The following is a 16830-nucleotide window of genomic DNA, read 5'->3' on the forward strand; positions in this document are numbered from 1 at the left end:
AGTCAATTGAGATTTCCAGATCGATTAACTAACACAGTTGGAGATTCTAGGCATTGAACAGATGGATAATCACACCCAATGCCTAAGCAACGGCCTAGATGGCATTTACGCCTAAAAGTCAATGAATACTAATTGCTACGTGCAATTAGCAACTTTGACAAACGTAAATACATAGTCCACTACATGGTTCGAGACTCTTACTCGACAGCCAGCAAATGACACCAATCAGCGAATTTTGTTTGGTATGATTGTCAAATACGTGCAGAAATGATGGCATTAACTCTCTTGCTAAGGCTTGATTTTCCTCCTAATGGCAATCATCATCACAAAAAAGCCATGAATGCATCATCAGAGCTATGGCGATGATGTCATCCGCTTTATAAAAACCTCTCAAGAAGCATGAAAAAGGTACACGTGTACAAAGTCATTCAAAATAATTAGGTCCATCCTTATTACTTTTTGACTTGAGCTTCGGAGGGGCGTGTCTTGACCATCTGTCCGAACATCATTTTGTGCATGAAAGAAGTCTGAATGCCTCTAGAGAAACTAGACGAACTCAAATCTGGTTGGCACTGCATCAACATTGGTTATCTATTAGAATTTGGAATTTAAATGGGACCTCCTTTAACTTACATTATATATATAAAGTGATCAATCTATAAATAAATTAAGAAATAAATAAAAAAACTAATCATCTTTTTTTTTTTTTTTTGTCTAATTCTTTATTTTCAATACCTACAAATGGGAATAAAATAAATACTGAAAAGTTGAGTGAGATTTTTAAAATTTTGTTGAATTAATATAGGATTCCCAATAGGATTCTAGCAAACCAACACGTCAAGCCAACACTCCAACATTTATTTAGTAATATCTTTGACAATAAAACATAATATGACAATGAGAGAATCTAAAAAACTAGGATTGATAACTGATCATGGAAAGCTTATTTTAGAAAGGGGTACATGCACGTTCTGAAATATAAAACTAGTAATGAAGCAGCCATGTTGAATGTTGGATCGATGAAGCAGCCCTGTTGAATGTTGGTCATCCACTCTTAGTCATGGAAACAGTGACATTTACGAACGCAGTCTTCTCTCTGGACATGCGAACAACGACAATCTTTTTGTACCTGCTGAACACCTCCTCGATTATTCCATCACCAAAGTGGCTTACAAGCAATGGCTCCATCACTGCTCTTATCAACTTGGCCACATTGTATCCACAATCTTTATGAGCATTTGATGCGCAGAATTCACCGTGATACGCATTCCAGTTCACTTTAGAAACCTCCAGCCTATTTATGGTAAAGGATCCTTCCTTTTCAACCTCACATTTTACTTCAACTGGGGATGGTACATATTGAGGAATATTGAAGGAATCCATTTTCTCCTCGTCAATGAGCCCCTGGATTTAAACTTCGTTAAATTACATATGCTATTGTTGAATGATTTAATCTATACAAATTGGCAACATTAAGGCATGTAGAAATTGAATGTGCACCTCTGCCACCATATCGTTGAGAGCTACAGCTAAGAGCTCCCAGATGTAGCAACATTCTTTGCTAGAGGGATCGTCACTTCTTCCTAAAAATGTTAAAACCATACTTCCTCCTTCTAGTAGTTCCTCCGACCGACACCTGAGAAACATGGAGAAATGGCTTTGGAATTGCTCATAGTATGCTTTAAGCACGCTTGGTGGGCTCGAACTTGCCATGTAAATGTTCCCTTTGTTACTCTCCAGTCCTTGAGGAACCTCATGAACAATTGAAACTAGCTTACATGCTTTCTTCTTACTCAAATAATGGACAACCAATGGAGGCTGGAGGAAGAATGGACAAAATGAAGACTTTTGCTGGGGAAGAGCCTGCCGTAGAAAGAACCTGGAACTCCGGTTACAAAACATGATTCAGCTCCTGCTCCCATTGTTTTCTCAAGATCTTTTCAGAACTTGTTCAAGGATTTGAAAATGGTGTTGAAATCATTCCCCGGCAGATCATTCAAAAACACTTGAATTTCGGGCAATTGACGGTCCATTTTCTTGCACACCTTGTCCACTGTAGTGACAACTTCCAAGACCGCAAAAAAAGTGTTGGGTCCAGAAGAACAACCCAAGTCTATGATGCATAGGCTGGCCGTAAAGTTGTTGCAGTAAAGATTTGTTATGGCTTCCCTGATCATAGGTTTTGTCAAGGATATTATTTTTTTCTGCACCATTAATGTAGAACTTGTCATTGGAACCTTTTTAGAAATACTGCAGTATTTGATACCTGCACGATAAAAAATAAAAAATAAAAACAAAACATCGAAGTGCATAGGTGCTAGTGATCAATTAGCATATCTTGACTATTCATTCTTCAAATTAATTAAAGGAAACAGTTTATATGTATAATATATGCATGTCAACTGATGTATTAGGATTGACGAAGAATTAAATTTAGCAAAAGACACAGCTGAACTAATGAGTTTTTTGTGTAACTGATATCCCCATTTCCTCCCTTCATGCAAAGCACTTGAACTACTTCCATCTCTCCCTTCGTGCCTCTTTGTTGATTGCTCTCTCAGTTGGCACTTGGAATGGGAATTGTGTAGAAGGAGATGCTCCCTATTTATAGAACTTAGAGTCACATTTGTTGGTGCAGTGTCAACCAGATTTGAGTTCGTCTACCTTCTCTCGAGTCAGACGGGCTTCTTCCCTATACAAAAGGATATTCGAACAGGTGGTCTGGACATGCTCCTTCAAAGCTTAAGTTAGAAAGTAATAAAGATGAGTCTAATTATTTCGAATGGCTTTGTACGCGCGTACCTTTTTCATGCTTCTCAAAGGGTTCTTATAGAGCAAATGGTACCATCGCCATAGCGTTGATGATGCATTCATGCCTTTTTTGTGATGATGATTGTCATCAAGGCGAAAATCAAGTCTTAGCAAGAGAGTCAACGCCATCATTTTTGCGTGGATTGGGCAATCATACCAAAAAGAATCCGCTGACTAGTGTCATTTGCTGGTTGTCGAGCAAGAGTCTCATACCATATAGTAGACCATGCATTTACATTTGTCAATGTCGTTGATTGTGTGTAGCAATTAATATTCATTGACTTTTAGGCATAAATGTCATCTAAGCCATTGCTCAGGCATTAGGTGTGATTATTCATCTACTCAATGTTTGGAATCTTCAACTGTGTTGGTTAATCCGTCTAGGAATCTCAACTGGCATGGTTTGCTCATTCTGTCTAACATCCAGGAATAAGGAAATTTCTTTCCTCTTGCACCAGATAAAGTTTTTTTTTGTTAAGACGAATCATCTGCTTATCTTGAACAGACTAAGGGTTTTTGATTTTGGGGAGGACACGTGAAGAGAAACCCCCCACAACATCTTTGTGGAATTAATGATTTCATCTTCTTTGAACTCCAATTCCACGAAACCTTGCAGTCACTAATGATCATGTTCGATAAGTAAATAAATCTCATGAAATTCAACATTTTTTTTAAAATTAAATTTATTAAAATTAGAATGAAGATAATTTTTCATTCAATTTAAAATCTTTATCGTTTACCAATAAGTTTGTCAATAAATAATACAATTATTGATGAGTCCAATAATAATTTTTCTATTGCTATACCTAAAATTTGGAGGGTGAAATAATAAGAGAATTAAGAAGGATGAAGCAATAAGAAACTCTAAGGCTACGTTTGGTTGGCGAGATATAATAAAATAGGATTAGATATGTATATCTTAAAATATCATATCCCATTGGATAGGATATGCATATCCTATTATATGATTTCCAAGATATTATTGGATATACATATCAACATGATATTTTAAAATAGCATATCCAATGAGATATGTTATATCATATTTATATTTAATTTGTAAAATGAATAAAAAAAGAATATAAAATATATATTATTTTCAATGTTTAAAATAAAAATTATATCACATTCAAATATTTTTTATTTTTTAAAAAAATGAAAATTTTGTTATGTTTAACAATATAAATTATTAAAATATTTAAACTTTACAAATAATTTTTTTTATATTATGTTATTTAATATATAAAAATAATTTATATATCATATATTAATATTATTTTATAAATATTTTTTTAGTTTCGCTTTTTTAAAAATAAATTTAATTTATAACGAAAAACATATTTTGTAAAATGAGTATATTAAAAAACAAAGAATTGATAAAAAAAAATGAATTTTTAATGCATGGATATGTATATCCCATATCTTACCATGGTATTAACATATCACATTTAAAAATAGATGAAAAAAAAAAGTGGATAATATATCCCATCATTTACCCTATCTTATATATGTTTGATCGAACATAGAATATGATAAGTAATAGGATAACTTATCTTATCTTATATATTTCATCTCTTATCATATCACATATTATATCCTGTCAATCAAATATGGCCTAATAATTTTTTTTTAAGAAGAAAATTACCAAATCATTAAAGACTACAATTCTGTGTTACAAAGAACTTCTTCAAATATTTATCTAGATTATAATTTTATTTTTATCTAACAATTGATAATTCACAAGGTGGATAGAACTCATGACATTCACCATAACAAATCATACATAATACAACACGCCATATGACATAGTATTCACTAATGACAAGTGTGTCTCTTTATGGGTACTACCATTAAAACAGAAATAAGTAAATCTCAATGTTTTAAGAATCAAACTTATCGTTGAGTCATAAAAATGGTTGATTTACTATTTACTAATTGAATCTATGGTTGAATTACATTGATATCATAAATATATAATTTATATATTATATAAAATTAAAAATAATTATAAGAAATTTAAAATATATATAATTATTTTTTTATAATATTTTATTTTTATATTTGATATATCAAATTAAATAATAAAAATATTAATATTTTAAATTTTATTGAATAGAACATATATAATATTTAAGTATGAATATCTATTTAAAATGAATATATATATATATATATAATATATATATATATATATATATATATGATATTTAATTTTATTTTCATGTATTTTTATTTTATTATATTAATTAATTTATATTATTTTATAATTATCATTATATAATCATTTTATATAATAAGCACGTACCAGAGAGAATAAGATAAGAGAACTTTCGTTGATTTTTGTGTAATGATTCTCGGTGAAAAATTAGATAAAAACACACAAATTTAACATGATTTGACCAATTTGCCTACATCCACGAAAATAGGGATTAAGACTTTCACTATATTTCAAATTAGGGTTACATAAAAGGGTATTTATATTAATCTTCATGTCATAAAATTTCAAAAATACCCTTAAACCATACTGCGGGGATGTTTCACTATATCTCAAATTAGAGTTATATAAAAGAAAATTTATACTAATTATCAGATAATGAAATTCCAAAAATACCCCTGAATCGTACCACGAGAGGGCATTACCCCTCGCACCCCCCAACCTATCGTTTGCCCCTTCCGTACCCCTCCCTAACCTATTGTTTGCCCTCAGCAATAAAAATACAAGCTTAAATGGAAAATGTCGTCGCTCCACTCCAACATTTATCCCATTTTTCTTTGTATATATTTCACTTAATATGAACCACCAACTTTTTAAAAGAACGTTAAATTGATGTTTCATATGAATCAAACTTGCTCAAATAATTACACACACCAAAAAAAAAACAAAAAAAACAAAAACAAAAATAAAATGGGTTTATTTGTTTCCTTTGCGTACACGAAACTAAAAACAATTGGCAAACAATGAAAACAATACTAATAACGTGGGCATGAAACATGATGATGAAAGTAGGACAAGGTGACAGTAGGTGCATGCATGAGTTGGCCGCTTATACCAGGACAACCCGCTTAAAACAAATTGGGATTAAATATCAGCCACAACTGGAGGTATCAGTGGAGCATGCAATGACGTTTCTTCCATCACACAGCCTTATTTGTTTTTTTTCCCACGTTCTCACATTCGGAGCGTTGACTGAATCGAATAAATTATTGATTCACAATTCATTAATTCAATAAGATAATATCATAAATATATTTCATTAAAATTAAAAATAATTTTAAGAAGTTAATACATATAATAAAAAAATTTAATAATATCCTTTTTTTTATGTTGGATATGTCAATTAAGTGATGAACATAAATATAAGCATATTAATATATTAAATTTTAGTAAATAGAAGAGGTATAATATTTAAATATAAAAAAAATTATAATGTTTAATTTTATTTATATATCTATATATTTTATTATTTTAAAATTATTAAATATTTATATTTGTTTCAATGTTTCATATTATTAAAATATGGAAACAACATTAATACAATATGTAACAATATATTAATCATAGGGATTGTGTAGTATAGTAATTGTCTCTTCATTTTAAGAACCTCATGACCTTGATTGAATATAATTTACTTTCGGATTTTAAATATTTATATTAAAATTTTCTTTTACTTATTATTTATTATTAAATAGAAGAATACAAGATATTTGGTTTTTTACTCAATGGTAAAAATAACTTTTTAAGACAACAAAAACATAATCTCAATATGACTTCTATTCTATTAATACTTAATTAACATAAATAAAATAATTATAAATAAATAACTTAATATTTAATATTATTAAGTTGCATTTAAAATTAACTTAAGTTAGGTTATATTACTCTGCTTGATATCCAGGCAGTAACAATTAACATGAGGCTCTGATTTCTAACATAATCTGAGCCACATAAACTAATGTCTGGAAGAGAAGAGAAGCGAGTGCAATATATTTTGGCATGAAGATGCCCCACAATCTTTGGATACTGGTTTTGGAAATGAATAAGGGCCTTATATTATGAGAAAAATAACAATGGACACAATTTTTAAAAAATAATTTAAATGTAATTAAATATATATATTTTTAAATTATTTATAAAATATATTTATTTTAATGTAATTAAATAATTTTAAAATATTTTTTTGAAAATGTTAAATGAGAGAGAGGAACGGTTAGGGAAATTCTTATACTTGCCTTGTTCAACCCAATCTGATCTTATTTAATTTTTTTAATGAGACAAATAATAATTATTTTGAATAAATAAGACAAGGTTGAGATAAGAACAACCCGTCTCAAACCTATCATGTTGTCATCCTTACTAATGAGGGAAATTTTACAACCAAGGATGATTCAAATTAAAGTAAAAGAGAAATTCTCACAAGGATCAACGTCAATTTTGAGAAATACTACTAGCCCCCAATCTTTAGGTATGTCCGAAGATATTGATAAAATGAGGGTCAATCATCTTTCATAGAATAAATTTGAGTTGTTTTTAGTTACTTGTTTTTATAAATTGTTATAAATAATAATTAAAAATACAAAAAATATTTTAAAAATATGTACATGGTACAAAAGTGTATAATATTGTACACAATTTTTCATATTTAAATTTTTGGATAAAATTTTATTTGTAAACATAATTAAAAACTATTTTTTAGGACGTAAATATTTTTTATTTTAAAACCTAATATGGCCATTCATGTAACCTCCAGTGCCTTGCAGAGATCAGGTGGGATTAGCTATAGCCGTTGGGTCAGACACATCCAAGTCCAACAATAAAAGGGTACATTAATTAAATCATTCTAGCATTAAGATTATTTGACACTAAATGGTTCTGTGATTTGAGGGTTAAAACCCAATATGATAATTTGATCCCATTTAAGGATCATGAGCTTAGTCTACTTAGATGAAATTGTCAAAATCCGATCCAAGATGTACTATTTTTATTATATTTTATTTTTCTCAGGGCTCCAAGGCTGTTCCTAGTTCAAAGTATTATCTTTCCACATTTGATTGGTCAGCATCTAAATTTATGAATGAAAATTTTATGCTTTTCAAATAAATTTTTAAAATGAGATAGACATGAAATTTTTATACTAATGTTTATCGGTCAGAATTTGAAATTTAGTTTGGAACTCATTTAAGTTACATTATTTAAATTGAGCTACCCATAAATAAATCAAGAAGTGAATAAAAGAAATTGATCATCTCTTCTTCTTCTTTTTTTTTTTTCTAATTTTTTTTTCCAATACCTACAAATGGGAATAAAATAATTACTGAAAAGTTCAGGATGCTGACAAACCAATTAATTAACACGTAAAGACAACAAACATCTATTTAATAATATCTTCGACAATAAAACATCATATGACAATCTAAACAACTAGGATTGATAAATGATCATGGAAAGCTTATTTTGGTAAGGCGTACATGCACCTTCTGAAATTTGAAACTAGTAATGATAAAGCAGCCATGTTGAACGTTGGACCGATGAAGGAGCTGGCCCTGTTGAATGTTGGTCATCCACGCTTAGTCATAGAAACAGTGACATTTACGAACTCAGTCGTCTCTCTGGACATGCGATCAGCAACAATCTTTTGGTATCGGCTGAACACTTCCTCTATTATTCCATCACCGAAGTGGCTTACAAGCAAAGGCTCCGCCACTGCTCTGACCAGCTTGGCCACATTGTACCCACCATCTTTATGAGCATCTGATGGGCAGAATTCACCGTGATACGCGTTCCAGTTCACTTGAGAAACCTCCAGCCTATTTATGGTAAATGATCCTTCCTTTCCAACTTCACATTTGACTTCAGTTGGGGATGGTGTATAATGAGGAAGATTGAAGGAATCCATTTTCTCCTCGTCTATGAGCCCCTGCATTTCAACATTCTTAATTTACATGCAATTTCATATATTTATAGTTACCACAACGATGCTATCGATGAATGATTTAATGCATACAAATTGGCAACATTAAGGCATGTAGAAATCGAATGTGCACCTCTGCAACCATATCGTTGAGAGCCACAGCTAAGAGCTCCCAAATGTAGCAACATTCTTTGCTAGAGGGATCTTCGCTTCTTCTTCCTAAAAATGTTAAAACCATACTCCCTCCTTCTTGTAGTTCAGCCGAACGACATCTGAGGAACAAGGAGAAATCGCTTTGGAATTGCTCGTAGTATGCTTTAAGCACGCATGGTGGGCTCGAACTTGCCATGTAAATGTTCCCTTTGTTACTCTCCAGCCCTTGAGGAACCTGATGAACGATTGAAACTGCTAACTGACATGCTTTCTTCTTAATGAACGATTGAACCACTATTTAATTAAGAGCAAAGATTCACCTGAGACAGCCAGTGGAGACTGTAAGAAGAATGGATAAAATGAAGACTTTTGCTGGGGAACAGCCTGCCGTAGAAAGAACCTGGAACTCCGTTTATGAAACATGATTCAGCTCCTGCTCCCATTCTTTTCTCAAGATCCTTTTGGAACCCGGGCAAGGATTTGAAAATGGTGTTGAAATCATTCCCCGGCAGATCATTCAAAAACACTTGAATTTCGGGCAATTGACGCCCCGTTTTCTTGCCCACCCTGTCCACTGTAGTGACAACTTCCAAGACCGCAAACAAAGTGTTGGGTCCAGAAGAACATCCCAAGTCTGCGATGCATAGGCTGGTCGGAAATTTGTTGCAGTAAAGATTTGTTATGGCTTCCTCGATTATGGGCTTTGTCAAGGATATTACTTTTTTCTGCACCATCAAAGTGGAACTTTGTCATTGAAAACTTTTAGAAGAACGGCAGTACATGATACCTGCATGATAAAAAGACAAAACATCCAAGTGCATGTCTTGACTATTCATTCTTTAATTTAATAAAAGGAAACAGTTCGTATATATAATATTTGCATGTCAGCTGATGCATGAATATTGACGAAGAGTTAAATTCAGCAAGAGGCACACCTGAAGTAGTGAGTTTTGTGCGTAACTGGTATCCCCATTTCCTCCCTTCATGCAAAGAACTTGAGCTACTTCCATCTCTCCCTTCCTGCCTCTTTACTAATTGCTCTCTCTCTGTTGGCAATTGGAATGTGAATTGTGTTGAAGGAGATGCTCCCTATTTATAGAGCTTGGGGACCCTACTTCCTCGAAACCCCGCTAGTCACTATGGGTTGATAATTCGAAAGGGAAAGTTATTCTACCGACATCCACCAGAACAAACCATACGCAAAATAACACCCCACGTGGCATGCTGTCCACCAATCACTCATGGGTCTCCTTATGGTTCATGAGCTCCAGTCCTGGAGGCCTCAGACTACCTACTGAGAGCGATAACTGAATCCTATTGGCCAGATGAGGAGGATCCTATCGTTTTAAACTAATTGCTACGCGCAATTAACGACTTTGATAAACGTAAATACTTAATCAACTACATGGTCCAAGACTCTTACTTGACAGCCAGTAAATGGCACCAGGATTTTGTTTGGTATGATTGCCCAATCAATGTAAAAATGATGACGTTAACTTTCTTGCTAAGGCTTGATTTCTATCCCGATAGCAATCATCATCACAAAAAAGGCATGAATGCATTATCAGTGCTATGACGATGATGTCATTCACTCTATAAAAACCTTTCAAGAAGCATGAAAAATGTACATACAAAATAATTAGGTCCATCCTTATTACTTTCTGACTTGAGCTTCGGAGGGGCGTGCCCGGACCATATGTCCAAAGGTCTTTTTGTGTATGAAAGAAGTCTATATGCCTCTAGAGAAACTAGACGGACTCAAATCTGGTTGGCATTGCATTAACATTTATCTGTTAGAATTTGAAATTTAGATGGGACCTCCTTTAAGTTACATTAGATATATATAAATTGATCTATCTATAATTCTGTGTTACAAAGAACTTCTTCAAATATTTATCTAGATTATAATTTTATTTTTATCTAATAATTGATAATTCAAAAGGGAAAGTTATTCTACTAATACCACAAGGTGTATAGAACTCATGACATTCACCAATATTCACTAATGACAAGTGTGTCTCTTTATGGGTGCTACCATTAAAAGAGAAATAAGTAAGTCTCAATGTTTTTAGAATCAAACTTATCAATGAGTCATAAAAATGGTTGAATTACGTTGATATCATAAATATATAATTTATATATTATATAAAATTAAAAATAATTATAAGAAATTTAAAATATATATAATTATTTTTTTATAATATTTTATTTTTATATTTGATATATCAAATTAAATAATAAAAATATTAATATTTTAAATTTTATTGAATAGAACATATATAATATTTAAGTATGAAGATCTATTTAAAATGAATATATATATATATATATATATATATATATATATATATATATAATTTTATTTTCATGTATTTTTATTTTATTATATTAATTAATTTATATTATTTTATAATTATCATTATATAATCATTTTATATAACAAGCATGTACTAGAGAGAATAAGATAAGAGAACTTTTGTTGATTTTTGTGCAATGATTCTTGGTGAAAAATTAGAGAAAAACACAGATTTAACATGATTAGGCCGATTTGCCTACGTCCACGAAAACAGGAAATAAGACTTTCAGTGTATTTCAAATTAGAGTTACATAAAAGGGTATTTATACTAATTCTCAGATAATAAAATTCCAAAAATACCCTTATATTGTACTATGAGAGGGCGTTTGCCCCTCCCTAACCTATTATTTGACTTAAGCAATAAAAATACAAACTTAAATGGTAAATGTCATCATTCCACTCCAACATTTGCCCCATTTTTCTTCATATATCTTTTAATATCAACCACATATTACAACTTTCAACTTTTTAAAAGAACGTTAAATTGATGTTTCATATGAATCAAACCTGCTCAAATAATTACACACACGAAAAAAACAAACATAAAATGGGTTTATTTATTTCCTTTGCGTACACGAAACTAAAAACAATTGGCAAACAATGAAAACAATACTAATAACGTGGGCAAATGTTACTCCACCGACATCCACAGAACAAACCATACGCAAAATAACACCCCACGTGGCATGCTGTCCACCAATCACTTATGGTTCATGATCTCCAGTCCTGGAGGCCTCAGGCTACCTACTGAGAGCGATATCTAAATCCTATTGGCCAGATGGGGAGGATCCTATCGTTTTAAAGTATTCTAGCTTATTACAATACGCTTAAGAAAAACTAAAATTATTTGTTAGTCCTAGGTTTATCTGTGAATCTCACATTACTTTAGAAACAAATTAATAAATCAGTTTTTGTCTTATCCATCTGGTACTTGGTATTGAGTGGCGATTGATTTTCATATGTAATGAGAAAGTACCAGACAACAAAAGGGAAATTTGGCTTTTTACTCACTAATTAAAAAAAAAAAAATTATTAAATTGATAAAATATAAAAATAGAAACTCAATTTTTATAAATAAGTTTTATTTTATTTCATTTAAAATATTTTTAAAAATATTCACTTTTTCATAAGTTAGATGATTATTTTCTAAAATGACTTTTCATTTATCACATAAAAACTGATTTGAGATCAATAAAATAAAAATTTTTAAGAATTAAAAATACAATTAAAACTAAAAATATAAAAATAAAATATTAAATTTCACTTCATTAAATCATACTAGTATAATCATACTTGTAGAAAATATAGATTTAAAAAAGAGTTGGAAATATAATAGGAATCGATATTTTATTTTTAAAATTTTTAAGTTTTTTTGTTTTAATTGTATTTAATTTTTAAGTATTTTAGTTTTAATTGTATTTTTAATTCTTAAAATTTCTTATTTTATTATTGATGTCAACTAAAAAAAATTTTATTTAATTTTAATAAAAAAAATTAAGAATATGAATGAATCTATATAATAAAAGATTTAATTCATTATTAATTGGGGAATTAAAATCATTTTATTTATACTTGAGGGCCTGAATAATTTTTTTTTAAATGATTTGTATTTCATATTTTACAATAACAAACTTATAATATATTTATTTGCAATATATTTTTATCAAATTAAAATGATAATTAAATTATTTAATATAAAAAAAAGTATTTTAAGAAATAATTATTTAACTTATAAAAAAATATATGTATTTTAAAATATTTTTAAATGAATGAAGATAAATCCGTTTTATAAAAATTGGGGTTCCTTTTTCATATATTTTTTAAATTAATGAATCAAAACCCATTTTAAAAAAAATAAATAAATACGAGAAATTCTAACCTTTAAAAAGAATGTAACATTTTAGGTTTGATATGCATAAAGGAGACTCAAAACAATCGGCAAACAACAAAAATAATTTCAACCTATCTAATGGTTTTGGCCTTAAGTTCTGAGGAAAATATGGGCCACGGGCCAGCACGCTTTTTTTCTTTTTGATACTGAAGGGGTCCTTATGTTGTCCTGCATGGATGACCCAACACTTCTTTCGGAGATAATTTCCAGCAGTAATTGAAGTGACAGAAAGATGGCCTAATACTTCTTCCCAATAGTAAAGTCAAGGGATTACTGAAGATTTATACACAAAACCGTGAATCTCCAAATAAAACCAAACCGACCAAATTTCTATCACAACATCTCCATTGATTTAGGCGCTCATAAGGGTAAATGTTACCATTCTTCATATTTTTTATGAGATAGTTTGCCTAAAGTTTAGAATATATATATATATATATATATATATTTAGTCATTGATGAATATCTTTGAGGTGCACAATTGAGAGAATATTTGTCACCTTAAAGTATAAAAGGAAAATCCTACGAGGAATACATAATTTGCCTCTTTAAAACAAGTAAATGTTATGGTTCTTCACAATTTCATAAGAATTATGCAACAACATATATAAAATTTAAACCTTATGATGACAATGTACTTATGGAGCAAGACAACTCATGTTATGCAAAAAATAAATAAATAAATTTATTACTTAAAATTAATATCAATGTAATAAATATTAAAATTAATAAGGGTAAACGTATTAATTTAATGATTTGGAATAAATTTTAAGTTAACTTTAACAAATAATTTTAATACTCAAAATAAAAAATAAGTAATAAGTTTTAATTTAACAACTTTTAATTTAAAAATTAACTTAAGTTATTAAATAATAAGTATTAAGTTTTACTTGACACCCACTTAAAAATTTTTCTAATTTTTTCTTATCAATCAAATATAATTTGAAATTTTAGTAATTATCTAATTACTAACTTCCTATTATACATAATTAATCTTCATAAATTTTTATTATGACAATAAATTATGATATTTTGAAATGTTTGGAAATACTTTAAGTTAATATATTTTTTTTCATATGATTAGTCTTTTCGTAAGAATTAATTTTATAGATTTTTATGACATGTAAAATAAATAAATTTAATATTTATAACATTAAAATATTGATAAAAACAAACAACTAAGACTGAATAACATTCAAAAAGTAATAAAAAACAAATGACCACTATTTATATTAAGTTTCAATTCATGCCTATTTAAATTTCACACAAAGAAACAAACACAATCTTTGTTTTGGTTTGAAAAACTACTACCTTATGATAACTTTTGTTTATTTATCTGGTTTTTTCAAAAAGTACTTTTCAAAATTTTCTTTTAGTGATAAAAATATTATTATTATTATTATTATTATTATTATTATTATTATATACATCTTTATTTATCCTTTAATCATAAAAATTATTGTTTTTTTATATTTTTTTTCCTTGTTTAATTAATTTTCAAAATTTTTAATCATGATAAAAAATATTTTTATTTATTTTTAATATATTTGATTTGGTTTTGATGAAAAATTGTTTTGAATTGGATATAAGAAAGTTTTGTTGAAAAGTTTTGAATATATTAGCATGTTTAACTGAAAAGTTTTTATGAAAATGAATATATGATATATCTCTTATTTGTAATTATAATTAAAAATGTTTGATCCATAAAACTATATTGATGTTCCTTATTGAGCTTTAAACTATGCCCCTTTGTTGATAATTTTTTAAATATTCTCAGTTCAGATAAGGAGTGATGGTTAGGTTGTGAAAATTTTCTTTGTATGATTTTGGTTCAACTTTATTTTGAACATTGTTTAGGTGTTAAAATTTAATTCTCGTTAAAATTATTTGAATTTAGAGTTATTTGAACAATAACACTCTGATTGATGTGTTAGTTTTTAAAGTTGAGAATTGAGGGTCATATAATTTATTTATTTTACTACTTTGAATAGGAAATTGATAATTGGTAAATTCAAGTTATAAGATGAATGTTGTGTTGTTTCCACTTTGAACCTTTAGGTTTGAGGTGTGAAATGACCGGCATGCTTTTAGAGTGAGTTTTGGGGACGACAAAAGTGGTCAATGGAATGTGATTAGTTGACTTAAATATGAATAGTACGAGATACCAAATAAAAAATTAAACCATTTATTGAGCCAATTAGCTCTAATGTTCTACAGTGGTAATAACATCAACTACTAGTAAACAACCATTACAAAACAACCACAGATACACAGCCGTCTGTTTCCATTAGCAACTTCCAAACGGGTCTTCTCCAAGCATTGTTGTACCTTCCATTGCCTTTGGAAGTCGAAACAAGAAGAGGGACAATAGAAGAGGGTTGAATCCCCCAAAATCCCTGGATTAAATTATGGTAGAAAATGTAGACAATAGAAGAGGGACAAGCCTTAGAAAATGTGGACAAGGGGGTGAAGAATCCAAAGATCCATGACAGATGCCGGTCTTTCTCCATAAATTGTAGCCAAATACCACTGTAGTCTTATGATTGAGTTTGAAAGGGAGAGTCCATGGCTCAGAGGACCGTCTTGAAGGTTGATATTTGGTGCCCAAAATGCCAGAAGAAGCTCCTCCAAGCAGTCTCTGGATTAGAAGGTGAGATCAAATCCCATCCTTCCCTTTCTTAACTTTTAAAATACTTGAATAAATGCTAATGAAGAAAACTTTTATTTATTTATTTTTCCCATATTAGAAGGTTATAGAGATGCTTCAAACCCATTTCTTTTTCCCTTTTTTTCTTTTTTTTTGTGGGGGTGGGGGAGGGGAATTGCAGGTGTGAATACAATTGACATTGACGCAACCAAAGGTTTATTGACAGTAACCGGTGAGGCAGACCCTTATGAAATTATAGTTCGTGCTAGGAAGGCTTGCAAACACGCTGAAGTGGTGACTATTGGGCCTCCACCTGCTCCCTCAAAGAAGGCCGGAAAAGAGAAGCCCGAACAAAAGAAGCCCGATACCAAGGTCCACTCGTCTGACAACTGCCCTACGTGTCAGCGTTTTGCTGTCATCTATTTGGACCGGTGGGAAGAGCCCAATGTTATATGCTCTATCCTGTAACTCCACCCCATGCCCATTCATGAGCATTTCATTTTGCAATTTGGAAATTTTGAGTGAAATTTAATGATTGAAGTATAACTCCGTGTTGTACAAAATATGTTAGAATTTGGGTTACTAGTCCAGCACATCCAAATTTCTGGCTGAATCCACATTAACGTTTTTTAATTGGGCTTAAATGGTCCGATGGTGTCAAATTTGTTATTTTCTCCCAATGAGAAAAAAAAAATGTATCTCCTTCATGTCATAGACAGACCCCTCAAATAAAAGTGGTCCATCGTGCCTAAGGACATTTTAAAATTGAAGGGTTTTTTTTTTTCGCCAATGTTTATATCAAAACAAACTTTTCCCAAAATCGATTCCATTTATTGTGTCATTCCAATCCAGTAGGCCCATCCGGATTAATCAAACCCAACCAAACCACAGTGTTGGGCCGTGGCAAGGGCTGAGTTGGCCGGCCCAAAATAGAAAAAGTGACGGAAGAGTCAGAGATGATGATGCCAGCATGGCTCATGAGTCCTGGCAGTGGCCGCTGGCCCCTGGAACCACCGCTTTCGAGTTTTGGACCTCCTACCAAGTACCGACGACCCATAGATAA

At 30.4% G+C, this 16830-nt stretch overlaps 2 protein-coding genes and 1 pseudogene across 3 annotated transcripts; 1 reads left to right on the top strand and 2 right to left on the bottom strand.

Annotated features, from left to right (window-relative positions):
• Positions 1-1044: 1044 nt before the first annotated feature.
• LOC117912050 lies at positions 1045-2542 on the bottom strand (annotated as a pseudogene).
• A 5596-nt stretch (positions 2543-8138) lies between these two features.
• Positions 8139-9914, bottom strand: LOC117912049 (salicylate carboxymethyltransferase-like). Of its 2 annotated transcripts, none has more exons than XM_034826483.1 (4): positions 9809-9914; positions 9194-9598; positions 8854-9108; positions 8139-8726 (listed from the first exon to the last, which is right to left on the bottom strand). In XM_034826483.1, exons 1-4 carry the CDS (start codon positions 9881-9883, stop codon positions 8367-8369), a joined length of 1095 nt encoding a protein of 364 aa, XP_034682374.1. In that variant the 5' UTR covers positions 9884-9914; the 3' UTR covers positions 8139-8366. The 2 variants fall into 2 exon arrangements, with proteins under 2 accessions (XP_034682374.1, XP_034682375.1); XM_034826484.1 differs by having other exon boundaries at positions 9194-9660; positions 9809-9895.
• Positions 9915-15682: 5768 nt separating this feature from the next.
• On the top strand, positions 15683-16294 carry LOC117912837 (heavy metal-associated isoprenylated plant protein 12-like). The gene is made up of 2 exons (XM_034827580.1): positions 15683-15770; positions 15949-16294. The coding sequence occupies exons 1-2, from the start codon at positions 15686-15688 to the stop codon at positions 16233-16235; spliced, it is 372 nt and encodes a 123-aa protein (XP_034683471.1). The 5' UTR covers positions 15683-15685; the 3' UTR covers positions 16236-16294.
• The last annotated feature ends 536 nt before the right edge of the window (positions 16295-16830 follow it).

This window comes from Vitis riparia, chromosome 4 (assembly GCF_004353265.1).
Source record: "Vitis riparia cultivar Riparia Gloire de Montpellier isolate 1030 chromosome 4, EGFV_Vit.rip_1.0, whole genome shotgun sequence".
Classification (NCBI taxonomy): domain Eukaryota; kingdom Viridiplantae; phylum Streptophyta; class Magnoliopsida; order Vitales; family Vitaceae; genus Vitis; species Vitis riparia.